Here is a 16,832-nt window from a genome sequence, read left to right on the forward strand (position 1 = left end):
CTGCCTTAACCAGATCATAATAGTTTTGGTATATTTTGGAGTTACTTTTTCATTCATACTCATTTGTTTTCGTTGAATTAAGAATACATATTACACATCTTGTTGATTCATTTTTTTTAATTCATTAAACCTTGCCTAACCAAACTATAATAGATAAAAACATATTGTTCTATCTATAAAATATCCAAAGGTATGAATGACTTAATTATATAATTTTAGATATTTTATAGATAGACGAGTATTTTTTGACTATTATCTATTATGGTTTGGTTATCGCATGGTTTCATTGAATTTTAAAAACTAAGCAACACCATCTGTAAATTATTGCTGTCTTCTTTCAATCCTAGCAAATACGTATGACTGACAAAGTTTAATGTACACCATTTATGGCGGAACAGCCTACCTCTACCCTTCGCGACTGATCTATTAATTAATTGTCTATGTATATTAAAAAATGAAGTATCTGTCTCTATGATGGTTGTCTTTATTTGGTTATAATAAAAAACACAACTTTATCAATATTGTTGAAACTTGCACAGTTTATAGACTACATTCTTGATACCAACTAAGTGGAGATTAAAATCGATAACTATGAATTTTCATAGATTCATAGTTGTATAGTTATTGTATTAAAATGTCATGTGAAATACGCTGAGTATATTATTATTTTTCAATCATTTATAAAGTGTGATAAGTACACTATTTATGGCGGATCTTAACAGCCTACCTTCACCCTTTGCCACTGCAATAGATAGATAATAAAGAAATTTGACTAAACCAATTTTTTATATCGACGTAGTGAAGAAATGCATTGCATCGTATAGCATTTCCACTCACAACTTTGAGGTTTATTTATTTAACCGACAATAGTAATTATTAAAGAAGCGATTTCTGTGGCTTTCATTACTGGCAAGATTTGTGAGTCTGCAAATGACTTGAATGCACACCTTATATTATTCTGTAGATGTGTCACATCCTTCGGAGTTTTGATTCAACTGTGCGAGGCTCTTGTGAGCGCATTCGCCGTCTAGAAAGCCCTTTCAGAATATGTATGCGGAGCATCATTAAAAACATGATTTTCTACAAGTGCTTCCTTTCATTTTATTTTTTAAAGAGCAAACCTCAATCTAAAATTCATTTACGTACTTCTTGTAGACTAGAATCGGATTAAAACAGATCGTTTCGTTCGCATGCTGAAATGCAAACCTATGTAAATATTGAACATACCTACATAGTTTTGAAAACACTTCTGAGAAAATATATTATAACCAATAGAAAAAGTCTTATTGAAAAAAGTAAGACACCCACAGAAATCGAACCTATATCTCTCGGGTATCGCGCCCATGCACATAGACCACTATGCTAAAGGCGTCATACTTAATTGCTAAAAAATTTAACTAATGGCTTTTAATAGTCATACTCTCTGAAGCGTCTTCCAAATTGACCTACTATAGGCGATCGGCTTTTGTATTTTAAATCAAAGTAGGTATTACTTTAATTACTTACCGACGTCACGGATCACTCCAAGATTTTTGTTGTAACTTACTTGAATTTGCTAATAATTTTTAATCAACTATTTTTTTGTTCACCGAATAATTCAAAAGATTTAAGAATGTAACATTCTAATTATTACATTGGGCGCGATCCCCGAGAGATGCAGGTTCGATTCCTGCGGCTTGTCTTACTTTTTTCAAAAAGATTTTTTCTATTGGTTATAATATATTTTCTCGGAAGTGTTTTCAAAATTATGTATGTTCAATACTAATTAGAATGTTACATTCTTAAATCTTGTGAATTATTCGTTGAATAAAAAAAATAGCTAGGTAGGTATATAAATATATTTTTAGAAGTAATTATAAAGAATGGTCGTTACTGTGTGAGGCCGTCATAAAAGTTTCAATACATTTTAATCGATACTTCGATACTTTAGCATATATACTTTTCTTCTAACACAATACCAGTAGGCATTGATTTTCTTGTTATTCATTCAGGGGTCGAAATGGACGGGAGGGTAAAATTATCGCTCCGTCCCGTGAAAAAAAATAATTTAACTGTCTAAGCTAGGTAGGCCATATAATAGAAAATCTAACACACCCATTTTTATGAAATACACATAAAATTTGATCAGTAGGTATGTAAATTTCTTCAAAAAACTGTTGAGCGCTCCGGTTCGTAAACTTTTCTATTTCGAGCACTGTAATTCATTTGTTTTTCTCTAGTTGAAATATTTAAATGTTAGCGATTACTTTATATTCTAAAATTTGAAAAAGTTAGCCTCCTATTCCATATGCACGTATAAATTGTATAAAGTAATACCCCCTTTACGCGTTAATGGATTTACTTCCGACAGTACGTATTATCGCGGCAATAACAAAAAAATGAACCTGTAAACACGTATTATCGTGCAAATTGCAAGATTGCATGCATGAATTAAAAAAGTTCAGAAGCTTCACAATTTTCAGCGTTAGAGACAGTCAGCACTTTTACTTTTACTCGTTAGTTATTATCGTGAAAGTTTAAAAATCACACTACTGGTGCTAAGTAAATCCATGCACAGGCGCTATAAGACGTGCTATGTTTTAATATTCTTCGTTCATTGTTCGCAAATAAATAATAGTTTTTTTCCGACCATGTCCTAACCTAATAAGATCATATGGGAATTTGTTTTTACGAGAAATTGACGTCAGCCACTTGCTCAACCTATTAGGTCCATACTCTGACTCATACACTAGTTAAAAAAAACAATATGTGTACTTGCCAGACCCAGGATTCGAACCTGGGACCCTCGACACTCGGCCATACCATAAAAAATATATCGATCAATATGGTGTTGAAATTAATAGTTTTTTATTTGTTTGACAGTCGTTTTCAGTCGATGTGTGAGATGCGGTGTGATTAGACTAATGTTATTTTTGAACCTCATTCGAACCGTAGCAAATAACTGGTAAAGAATTGGTCCGTAATACGCGATGCAGACGTTAACTATTCTTTTGACTGACTGACATTGCAAATTTAATAGAGAGCTCTTTACACAATAGTTTCACTACAAAAGAATCATGAAAGCCCGCAGACATAATTATTTAAATTTAATTAATCAGATATTGCGATTAATTGTATTGAATAATAATACAGCCAAGTGTGAAAGCAGTACTGATAAAGGGGTCAGTTTATCTGAAGCGTCCGCCCGGCGATGCTGTATCTGCGACCGCATTACGGCATACTGAAGATCATAATTACGATAGGCGGGCTATCAGCGAGGCAGGTGGGCTGCCATATTGACCGCCGCCCTTCGCCCGACGCCACCCCGAATGGCTGGAGGTGCCGAGAGACGTGATTAGCCCTAATGACACATATCACATTAGGAGCATTGTTATCCTGGCCGCACGTCCGTCGACTTTGTATCATTCAATAAATTCGTGCTTTCGGATCACGCTCGCCTTTTGATTTATCAATATTGTTATTGTGTTTCTTTATTAGGCATTATTACGGTATCATGACGCTAATAAGGGTTTATCATTGTTGCGGTGACAGGAATAAAAAGAAACATGACATTTTACGGTCACTAATTTTATTTATATACAAACAGTATCGGTGGTGAAAAATGTCTGTTGGAGAAAGGTAAGCAATGGGTAATCGAAAAAAGGTCACACTTCAAAAATATAGTCATAATTATGGAATTTAGTTGAATTGGGTTTAATCTTCATCATTTACTGATTAACACCATCAATCAAAAAAATATGCACTTTTGTTTTTGAAATTCTACAAGTGAGCAAAATTTTAAAAAGTGCATAAGTACCCTTTTTATAGAATACCTAATTAATATAATTTTATAAAAAATAATCAATCGAACCAACAAGAAAATTTTATTTTTGTCTGCCATCTTCGTATTGAATGAACTTCCAACCCACGATGGCCGCGCGGCTTAAGCATCGACCCATAGCGTCGTGGGTCCCAGGTTCGAATCCTGGATCTGGCAAATACACATATTGTTTTTTTAATTTGTGTTTGAGTCAGGGTATGGACCTAATAGGTTGAGCAAGTGGCTGACATCCATTTCTCGTAAAAAAACAAAATCTGTTAATACAAACCTCTACTCTGTGGAGGCCCATATGATCCTATTAGGATTGGAAATGGTCGGAAAAAAATTTAAAAAAATTGCATACTTGAAAAAACAGTAAAGGAATTTAGTTGAATTGTAGTTCATCGTCAGCATTTTAACGATTACTATTATTGGTTACAAGCAAATTGTACGTATTACATTTCACCGTAGCACAGTTTACCGTGAGCTGTCTTACCGAAAAGAAATTCCTGCATTGCATTGAGATAAAAAAAAAACCGTTGTTCGAGTAGCATTGCAGATAGTACTGTTCCAATTTTATTAGATTCGATGAGAACATTAATTTGATATTGATTGGCATCAAATGTTTGATAATAACGTTGTCATTATAATCGGATGTTTAATAGGTACGACTTGATACGAGAAACTACCAGACTTTTATATATGATTATCTATCTATGATTGCATTTCTAATTTACTTACCTACATATTTTTTTTTGTCTTTCTCTTGTATTCCTGTGGTTTTTATAATGCATTTTTAAGTAATTTATTTAGGTAAGGAATTGATTTCAATATTTTATACGGTCATTTATTTCTGATAGAACATATCACGATGAACTGTTTTACTACAAACAGCATACGTACAAGTTTACGGACACGTATATTATTTTTAACCAAGAAAATATACTAACACTTTTGTGTTTGTAATTTTAAGAGATTTATTTTTTACCTAAATCCTATAATTTTGAGAAAAATTTTGAAAGTGCAAACTCTTTTTATCAAATACTTAATTGTATAAAAAAATAATCAATCAAATCAGAAAGAAACATGTAATTATTAACCGCCATCTTGGTATTTAATTAGCTTCCAATTTTAAAATAAAATAATGCTCAAATTTCGAATTTGATTTCAACGCCATATAATAAACTAAGTAAACGATGCTATGCAGCTGGACTATTATATATTGCATTAAATTTAATAATCTATTAAGTCATTTAAAGTAGAGAATTATATATTTTTTTTAAATAAATCTAAGTACATAATTATTATATTATTTCTCGATCAAACACCTCACAGAACCAGACACCAGTCTCACAGAAAACGTTTTCACATAAAAAAGAAGATCGTTGTCGGACTATGAATCAGAATTTCATTCATATACAATCATTAACATTTTACAAACACACAGTTTTTTCTTATTTTCCATAAGCTTGTTTATTATCGTTTCGTTCACCCATTTAATTTTGAATATTATTTATGATTTAATCGACAAATTTATTTAGATTTTCAAGGCGTTGATTAGGCTGTAATAATCGTGAGATTTTTTTCATTCAGATTTACATACAAATATTTTTTGACTATTTATAGATGGCTATAATTTATTTATCTCATTGTAATTTATTTCATGAAGTACTTACGGATAGAATATTAAATCAATATTCATTATTTATGGTAATTACGTATAACTTATAAAAAGGCAGTTGTCGTTTTTAAATTATTACTATCCTTAAGTGTCGTCGTTTTTATCGTTTAGTATCGTATCTCTGCCACTTTTCATAAGGTATAGGAAAAACTGATACTTTATTATTCACTGTTAGATATTATGAAGTTTAAAAAATATTCCATTGCACGCAAGATGACTTGGTGTAAATAACGTAATTAGTAAATGTTTATGAATACAATACTTACAACTGGTGAAATAGCAAAGATGGTTCTCCCTCATTGTTGAGTTGATTTGAAATAAACGCACGTGCAATGGAAAATAATTTGGACAAACAGCGAAACCATTTGAGACACTCTCAAAAGACCATTTCAAATAATTGAAATGCCGAGTAAAGATTCTTCAACTGTTTGGCTTGCATATTGTGTTCATTAGGTATTTCAATTTAAAGTGTTTTGCTTGTTTAATTTATTTTAACATTTTATTATATCAATTTGTCCAACTTGGTTTATTTCTGTTTATTTAAAAAAAATCAAGTTGACACCTTTGTTTAGATATCAATTCATTTAACTGTTTTATTATTTACTGTACCTATTATGCATATGCTAAGTAAACGTCACTTCCCTATGTTCATCGCTACATCATACTATCATCCATGTTTAACCATTTAGAGATAATCGCAAAAAAAAACAATCAAGCACGTTTAAAACTGCAAATAGAATAATTATATTCTTTTTTCAAATACATCAGTAAACGATTAAAAAAAACCTCATTAAATTTAATAAAAATCATGTTTATATTTATACTTATTTATGTTTATATTATTGGAACATATAAAAAAATTACGGTTGACTTTTGAATCAACGTCGCGTTAAATTATAACATTTAATAAAGGAGTTAGATTTAACATTTTATGAAAGTACTTACAGAATCAGAATAAATATAAATATTAAGGTTTAGGTTACCGACTTTGAAACTGATAGCCTCATGTAAGACTTACAGTGTGTAGATCGCTTTTGTAGCGTTGAGGGAGAGTAGGCCACGGTTACGGAATCCTTCGCACTCTCTAACGGCATCCTGAACTCATTTCCAAGCCAAGCGGGATGACTGTGTCAATCACCGAGGACTGAGTATCACTGAGTATTCACGAACTCTAGTATTCGAAATACGGTCGTACCTGTGTACCCTTGAGATTCGGCGGAGATATTGATTATAAAAGTTCAAAAGTCAAGACCTTTCGATCCTTGTGTGAGTTGTCATGTTTCACAGTCACACAGAAGCACAGGTAGTAAGTGTCTAGTGAGCATGCGGCATATCGTCATAATATATTTTTGTATCAAAATCATTGATTTACTAATGTACGTGATATGCGAAGGATAACATGGCCCTCTTAAACGAGCCTACGCATTGCTAATGTGTATATATATTTTATTTTGTATTAGATCATGTGAATCTTATGCTGACATGTTTCAATGGGTTGGATGTGAACTTTGCAATGAGGGATGCATATCATCGGAATGTATAGACGCACAAAATGAATATAATATACGACTATTAGTTATACGATGTTTTATTATGCATTCGTTTGACCTGGTAAAGAGTGGAATGAGTAATGAAAGAATTTGAATGGATTGAAATAATCCAAATGATGACATATTAAATTAAAAATAATTTGATGAACCAGCTTGGAATTGAAGTTCTTCTGCATAAAATAGTAGAACTTGTAAAACTTCTACAAAGTGGCCACTTCACCTAAATTCATTATCATGAAAGCAAAGTTATGGAATATTCATTTCTTTCTACAATTATTGTAAGCAGTTTGTTTAGTTTCATAGATAATATTATTTAGTCTCGATTATGGTTAATGACGATTTTGGGAAGAATACCAAAGTATTTTTTTCAATTTGTATATTGGATATCTGTATATCCACTGTATATTATATTATGTGTGATATTATTTACTACCTCCATCACTACTAATTTTAATAAACTCCTGAAATTGATTTTGTATAACAAATTCACTTAATTACTAACATGTAAGATCAGGTCTGGACAGCGCTTGAAATGGAAAATTTTACTTACCTTGAAAGCGCTTGATAATTTAACGAAAATAGTCACACATTTATGTAATTTTATATATATTATATACGAATTTTAAGTGTTAGGTTTTTTATTATGTGTATACATACATTGCTCGAATGGAATAATAGTCTTTAAATTTTTGGCATGCAAGATGAAAGTACGCAAACCTTTACGTGGACGATTCTTTAAATTTTGCCAGTATTAATTGACAGTTGTATATCAAGTGAAGACTTATTCGAAACATAATTATAATTTTGAAACGTGTGAAAACATTTTTATATAATAAACAAACCATGATGCCACCAATACAGCAGTGAAATAATTACAGAAACACCCATACGCGATCACTCACAAATATGTAATGTATCTTCACCGGAAAGTGTGTGAAAAGCCAGTGCCTTATGCATTAGATTAGACTAGTTGCATAATTAACTTTGTTCTTATTTTTCAGGTGGCATGGATGCACTTTGAGCAGTCAGCAATCCTGACGGTCCACAATCACGTGATCACGCGCAACCCTCGCATCAGCGTGACGCACGACAAGCACAGGACCTGGTTCCTCCACATCACCAACGTCCACGAGGAGGACAAAGGGCGTTACATGTGCCAGATCAACACCGCCACGGCTAAGACGCAGTTTGGATATCTGCATGTCGTAGGTATGTTCATGTAACATTCTTTATTAATTCATTATTGAGAATAATTTTAATTACTTATATCAGCAGTTTTGATTCAATTCTATTCGATTATTTAAATTGCCTAGTAAAAAATAATTCAATAGTAACGAAAATTAGCTAAAGTTTTTATGAAACTTCGGACTTCATTGTAGAGCATAGGTGACTTACAATGATACGATAAGACAACGATACAATCATTCTACGTCAAGGGTAGAGATAGACTGTTAAGAACCGATATGAATAGTGCACACTACATGTTGTCAGTCACACATATTTTTGTTTTCGTTGAACTAAGACTATAATAATGTGTAGACAGGATTCGTAAGTTTTTAAAATTTGATTAAACTGCTTAATCTAATCCAAGCCATAGTAGATAATACTCAAAAAATATTTGTTTATCTATAAATTATTCTAAATTATACCATTAAATCATAAATAATTTAAATATTTTATAGATAGAAGAATAGTTTTATCGATTACGGTTTGGGTAGGCAGGGCTTAATGAAATTTAAAAAACTAACCAACACGAATTCAAAGAAAACATCACTGAAAAGGTGTCCACTATTTTTGTCGGATCGCCCATAGCATACCTTAACTATTGCAGTTTGGTTTAGGCAGAATTTAATTGAATTTAAAAAAACTAACCAGCACCATCTACAAATTGTGTTATTAGTACAACAAAAACAAATAAGGATGACTGACATAGTTTAGTGTGCACTATTTATAACAAATCCGAACAGCTTACCCCCACCCTTCACCACTGACGTCAACAGTGTAATGGATAACAACACCACTAAAATAAATTATTTAACTATTACAGATTAGATCTCCACGTTCCGTGCGGGTTTAATAAATCGTGCTTAGATTTTCACCGTGAAAATACAGAAACAACTTTTTGTAGTTAGCTTTTATTTGCAGCTATAATAATTTTTGTTCTATTTGTATTCAGCACACTCGTTAAAAATGTTCAATTTGCCATTATATCAGCCACGTAGGTAGTTCCCAATTCTATGCGCGACGAAGGTATTGTGTTGGGATTTCTCTCGATGAGTTCGATGTTTTATGAGTATCAAACAGAGAAAATTTCTCATTACCGGTTCAACGTGTATAAAGGTGCCGAGGTTGTAACCAGGGACGCCACAAGAAAAAATATCATTCTAAATTTAAATTAAAATATTCTGTTGAATCGTATAAACTTGACAATTTTATGTATTAATAAAAACTTTTTATTGTACTTGATGGAAATACTGAATAAATATAGAATACAGATATGTCAGTTTGATATTTTATATTGATTTCCATAGTAACGCACGTATATATTAATAATTTAGTTGCTAGGACCCACTTAGCAACCAATAATAGTGAGTAGTAAATATTACTTTTAACGATATTTTTCCGAAACCTACAAAACAGAATTAACTGAAAATGAATTTAATTCTGCTTAAAGATGGCCAAAAGTATTAAAATAATGCATTAGCATCGTGTTCTGATATATTCTAAAAGTTTCAAATGTCTAGCTAGTCGGAAAATCTTCAATCGTCCAATACAAATCTTGGACAACCAAGAAAAAAATTGTACTGTACACATAAGAAAAAATCTGTACCGGACAAACAAGAATACGAGCTAATAAAAACGTGGTAAAAATACTACTACATTTTAAGGTCGATAATTATTATAAACAAATCTTAATTAGTACGATATTTTATCATGTTTGAATGGTAAAGAAATTTAGAATAATATAGACATGCCTTTGTTTTGTTGATGTTTTTCTAGATAAATTTATAATGCACGCCTTTATAAACATATACAAATACAATTCCAATGTATTTAAGTTACTTTTTGACAAAAAAGTGACATTTCAGAAGAGCGTACTCCCACGTATGTTTGTAGCGGATCTAGCGCTGGTAATGATTAAAAAAAACAGCAAAAGATATAGCGTATTTCAAAAAAAAAAATACTTACATAAGGAGGTAAATTATAAAAAAAAAGTCGATAATTATTATAAAACAATCATAATTAGTAAGATATTTTATTACATTTGAATTGTCAAAAGATATAGCTTGTAATCAGTATCTTTATAATTATTATCTTAAAACGGGTTAATCGTCTCATTTTTATGAATATCAAAATGCCTAATTTTTGTCATCTCTGTGTCATATTTTGATCCACAGAGATTTCAAATATAATTTTCTGGTATATATTTAATATTTTACTATATAATGTCAGCTGAAGATACGGCAGTTCGATTCCCGGTGAGGACACATCATAGTTATGCAATTTTTTAAAGCCTGATTGCTCAAAATTACTAAAAACCTCCTTGTACGAAATAGCAAGAACATGGTTATTAATAATTTAAAAAAATGTCAGCTAAGGTTTATTTGATAATACCACTAATATGTGTTTTTGGTTTGTTTATAATCATTCATATTATATACATAATACATATACATAACAGATAATAGTGTATGAATGTACAACATAAACATATACCCCTCAAAATCAAGCCGCTCCGCACCATATTTGGTGATAATCGAGCGATCACGAGGCTCTATGTTTAGATCTGAAGCATCAGTATTTTTTTCCCAAGACTGGGTCACCATGCACTCAACTGTGCTTTGACTGAGTCTAGATTTAATTGGTAGAGAGGAACACGGTGAGCTTTCATAAATAAATGATGTTAATTAATAAATAATATGTAGTAGAAAAAAACAAAGCCAAAACAATACCGACCTACAAAACTATGTGAAAGGATATTTACGCCCTTAAAAAGTCAAAAAAAGTTGGACAGCTAGTTGGACTGAATTGAGCATATATATTCTCGGACATTCCCAAAAGATATGGTTTGCATTCAACCGTGGGTAGCAAAAAATAGATTAAGATGAGATAGCTTAAATCACTAATGATTACGAAAGAACCACTTATAAACTATGACCAAAAAGTCAACTGATGCGGAGAGATTGTTCAGCTGCGGCCGCTCCATGGTTCTGACTAGAGGTGGGAAAACAAGTCGATTTTGAAGACTAAGTATACTAACTACCAGTATAAAAAATACTAGTATTTGGGATATTATATAGAGCGTTTGGCATGCAAAGTTTTGTCAGTGCTTTTTAAAATCCATTTTTACACACATTGTTTATATAATTATTATCCATTTACACAATTACGCATACAATTTGAATTCAGTTTATAAATTCCAATTATAACACAAAAAAATCGAGAAACTCGACGTGACGAAACCAGACAAACCTGTGAATACTTATCAGTCGCATACTCAACTGGAACTAAAACTAACTCCATTTATTATTACTATAAAATGAACTTGTCACCATTTTTGTTCTTCGCTATACCAAATTTACAACTCGGGAGAAAGAGATAGCAATGACACCAATGACAGTTGAGTGTATCACGGCTCGACATACGTGTATTATGCTATCTCGCTCGCGCGCATTTAATGTCAATAATATTGAAAAGCGAGTCGCGATGATCTCATCGCATGCATTCGGACAAGTTTATTGGTCCACACGTACTGAGTATGGGTAGTTGGATGCTGAGACTTGTGTACACAAACTGGTGACAGTATTTCCAACTCACCTCTAGTTCTGACGCCCGCGTGCGCCACACACATTGCTCATAAGGATGCAGCACCCCTGATTGTTACTGCTATAACGCCTAAACCGACGTTAAAAGAATGACGTGTCAAAACAAGCGCTGGCAATTCGCTCAAATTCGATTGAAAAGGTTCGGCCGGTGTTAGGGGAATTATAGATAACTAGTCGAGTGGAAAACAAATGGTGGCGCGCGCAAAGCAAACGATCTCGGAGCGGAAAACCTTTTCAAATCACAATCTACAACGGAGTTAACGCACTTCGATTGATTTATCATATGGCCAGGAGGCGTAAGATTTCATTTTGTTTTACATTCAACCGTTTCCAAGTTGGTAACATCACTTCCCGAGCTACGCAAATATCATTGGACGAGGTGGTGAGAAAAAAGCTCGAATTATAAAAGCTTTCACCGGATATAAGCTCAGTTGTAAATTTTCATTATTTTATACAAAATTTTACTTTATCAATCAATCAACCTAGCGTTTATTAACAAAAATGTACTAACTGCTATCAATAGATTTTTTATTACAACACTGAAACCGATATAGTTTCTAAAATAATATTTGCAGGTACCTCAGACCCAATGTATCGTACGTTCAATTTGAATGAGTACAGGATTTAATCTATACACAACAGAAACTTTGAATTTCTACAACCATAAATTGTGATTTCCGAAGTGTTAATTTAAACTCTGTGTTTTCTAAATAGATTATCTAATATTTTAATTATGTGTGACATATTAAATTGCGAGATATTTAGTACCCGGCTCTATAAAACCGTAATAAGTCGTTGCATATGGGTGCGAGTCATGGACGCTAAATGTGAAAGCAGCTGAAATGGTGGATTGCTTTGAGAGAAAGATCCTGAGGCGAATATACGGACCCATGAATGATGGTGGGGAGTGGAGAATTAGGTACCACACGGAACTATACCGCTTATACCAAGATTCAAAACTCTCCACCTTCATAAAACTTCAGAGGCTAAACTGGGCAGGCCATGTCCAGCGCATGCCTGAGTCACGGATACCGAAGAAGATCCTCGAAGGAAAGCCAGGGGGGAAAAGGCCAGTGGGAAAGCCACGCACACGATCGGGTGACAACATTACAAAAGATGCCAACCAGCTGCTAAAAATCATGAACTGGAAAAGACGTGCGGAGGACCGTTCCGGCTGGAGAACGGCGGTGGAGGAGGCCAAGGCTCGACTTGAGCTGTAGCGCCATCAAAGAAGAAGAAGATATTTAGTATATATATGCAATGTCATTGTAATATTTTTAAAAAAATGTAAATATTACTAAAATATCTTCGATTTTATTCTACTGGATAAAGATTTTAATCGAAGGTAAATTTAAAAATAAAAAAATACATATTATTTTTTAAAAAATCTAAAGTATTTATTTGTACACAGATTTCACAATTAAATAAAACCACATAAGATTTTATTGTTAATTTAATACACATATATTATGCATGTACAATAGTAAAAATTGTATCTCCCCCCTTTCCCAGACTAAAACAATATGTGCCATTATTTTTATTACATTAGTAGAATCGATCATTTTGTTTTTATTGATTGTGGAGTAAAGGTAGGGGACGTCTATCTTTGTTTTCAGATTAGTTATAATTCTTTTTTAGTAGCGCGAACTGATACATATTTTTTGAAATGATGATCACATTATTTGTATTCTAAAACAAAAACGCGCGCAATATTAATTGTAAGTATATCAAAATAATTCCTAATCATAATAGTTTACAATATTATATCAGTTGATATTTATTACTAGTGCATATGTATGTTGGTAACAATACCTACTATATTTAAATACTAGAAATTAGTGCATGTCCCAGTATTTTTTTTTTTTATTTTAATTGCAGAACATTGAAAAATGACTGGAAAGTTTTAAGTAGGAAAGAGTGGACAGCCGACAAATTTTGCTTGCCTAATGGGCATTACCAAATTAGTGACGGAAAATTTACTTCCGCGGACAATTGACCACAAACAAAAATCAACGATTCGAAATATATTTTAATTTCTGAATTTTTCAATGATTTTCTTTTAGTAAATTAAATACTGTCTTATACAAAAATGAGAAAAAAAATACAATCTATTGTATGTAATATTCTAATTGACTGTAGACTCGAAATAAGTAGTTATATGTCAATTGTACGTAAAACGTTACACCGTACCACAGTTTGCCGTGAGCTTTCTTTTCCGAAAGAGATCACCGTATACTATACGGTCTCCAATTTTATTAGATTCAATAAGAACATTAATTCAATTTTCACAGCTGATTTTGGCAAAATTCATGAATCCAAGAATGAAAACCTTACCTTACCCACCTTACCCAACCTAACCTTATCTAACCTAACAAAATAATCCAGTATATTGGCTATTTTCAAAATTTGTTTGCTGCTGGCAGGGAACACAGTTCTGTGGCTGCTGGCTTCCTATATATTCCATTTATACAGTCTGCAATTTTAAAATCTAGAACAAGGCACTCATTCAGTATATCCAACTACACCCCGATGCATATTATACAGTACCGTGATATTTAAAGGTGGATTGTTGGGCATAACGCGAAAATACCACAAAGGAAACCAATAGATAAGCAAGCAGACAAGATTGCGCGATGTGATAGAGGTCACTTAACAGTTGAAATGATAATTGGCTCGGCGTAAGTAACAAATCAAAGCTAATACAAGCCACGGACAATTTTTTTATTACGCTTGTGAATCTGTCCGCGCGTGCAATTGTTCGAGTACGTTACCAAATTGGTCGCAACGTCAAAAATGGGGGCCATGAATAACTTATGCACCGCGAGGCCATTCCCTTTACTTGTGTGGCTTAGCACCGCGCAATGAAAAGTTTCCTTTTTGTTTTGTGCGCCCCTCCCCTGTTACCTTTGACTTTTTACCAGAGCTTTTTGTGAAAACTTTATTATTTCATTACATAATTCAACATGTTGAGCGTTGGGCATGTCTCGACCGCGCAGACAATGTCGGCAAACTTCTCCCTGCAAATGTAAATTCAGTTATAAAGTCGCAACAATAATGCGATTCCCGACGACTCGGAATGAAAAAAAAACCGGACGGCTTATTAATTTTTTACCGCGCGCAAGGAAGCCTCTTCGAATTCGCCTCGTTCCGTTTCCCGGCATGCATACTTACCCTTACTTATCCAACCACTCTCAGTAACATAAGTACTTATCGCTGTATGATGCGTTTTCAATATTGCGACCGTCCGTCGCCAAAACATTTTGTGCAGCTTTTCAATATAGATTTAGTCGCAAGTCAGTTACATTTTTAAAAAGTAGAATTCCTTAGTCGAAGTAGCATAATATTCCCGAAACGAAAGATATTTGAGCAATATTCATCAGAAAATAACATAATTACAAGATGAAAAGAACTTTTTATATACAACGTTTTTAAATTCTCTGTTGAATCATATAAATTTGACTTGACTAGCTTAAACGATCAAAAAAAAATGTACTTGATAGAAATACTGAACAATGAAATGTCATTTCATATTGATTTTCATGGTAACGCACGTATATATTATTTATTAATTTAGTTGCTAGGACCCCCTAGCAACCAATAATACAAAACAGAATTAACTAAAAATGAATTCAATTCTACTTGATGGCTAAAAGTATTTAAAAAATGCATTGGCATCGTGTTCTGATATATTCTATAAGTTTCAAATGTCTAGCTAGTCGGGAAGTTAGTTAAAATCGATTGCAAGATTTATACCGGACAAACAACCACCGGAAAAATAAGAATACGACCTAAGAAAAATGTTGTAAAAAAGTATCAGGGCAGTATGATTTCCGAAAATATCGTCACTGTTCTGGCAGAAGACACTAATTCGAAAAAATGACATTAAGTTAGTTATACCAAAATATTCCTTATTTCAAACTTTACCGTCTGGAAACCTTCTTAATAAATAAACAGTCTTTATTTTAAAGTCATCCTTTTTACGATTACTTAAGGTGATACATCAGTGAAACGGCAAATAATTTTCAACTATAGGCGCGACGAAATTTTTGACTCGCTGCCATTCGGAGAGAGAACGTTGAGCCGAAAGCACGTCAATTTGTTTCGTGACGGCGACGGGCGTATTAATTCTTAAATCGTGTAAAGATGACTGAAAACGTTACCCATGAATTAAAAAGAAAACATGTCAATGAATATATTATTATTGTCACTGATACAATAATAAACAGAACATTAAATGGACACATGTTGGATTTATATGACAAATTATATTTCGTTTGACATGCGTCATTTGCACCCGCGACCCGCAATCCGCGCATCGCCTAGCCACGATCTTTTTAGACCGTGCCTCAACTGAGGTATATCCTTAATAAACTCACATGATAGACCATTTCAAACATTTAAACTTCAAAGTCAAATTACTCAAAACTAGTATTCTCCGAGTTAGTGTGTTCTGCCAGAACAGAGACGATATATTGAAATCAAATGCAACGTTAAATCTAATTTTAAATTTAGGACATTCAAAACAAGTGAAATAGATTTTTGTGTCAGACCAATGAATTAATGCACTGCACATATTAACTTCCCGGGATAATTAATTGTCTGAATATGACATACCATTTTATCCCGTGGCTGCATATACATGGCGGGTGGAAATGGGGTAATGAAAAGCATATCATATTTAACACTTTTTTATTGATTTTGGAGATATGTGGTGTTTCGATTAGGTTTGTATTGTGTAAATTTTTATTGACTTACCATATTGACTATGTTGTTTAGCTAAGTTCATATTATAGATTTGATGCGTACCTACATAATTTCAGACAGTGCGTTGTATCTTCGGGGGCATTCATTGGTATTAGACGGCATGCTGCCAATGAGGTATCGATTGATTATTATGAAGTAGTTTTCAGCCAGCTTATAATTCAGGATTTTCCAAACTAAACGAGAATGTACAATTTTTGGCCGTAAGGGCGTCT

The 16,832-nt window shown here is 32.8% G+C and overlaps 1 protein-coding gene across 1 annotated transcript in view; it reads left to right on the top strand.

The window, feature by feature from the left end:
• The window catches only part of LOC147072566 (neurotrimin-like), a 427,935-nt gene that overhangs the window by 361,201 nt on the left and 49,902 nt on the right, over positions 1 to 16,832 (top strand). The window contains exon 3 of the mRNA XM_085946968.1: positions 8,032 to 8,239. Within this exon, the coding sequence (XP_085803094.1) occupies positions 8,032 to 8,239 (208 nt within the window). The remainder of the gene's footprint in view (positions 1 to 8,031; positions 8,240 to 16,832) is intronic.

This window comes from Rhyacophila brunnea, unplaced genomic scaffold (genome assembly GCF_057557595.1).
Source record: "Rhyacophila brunnea isolate RB1 unplaced genomic scaffold, BYU_Rbru_1.0 scaffold_2, whole genome shotgun sequence".
NCBI classification, from domain to species: Eukaryota; Metazoa; Arthropoda; class Insecta; order Trichoptera; family Rhyacophilidae; genus Rhyacophila; species Rhyacophila brunnea.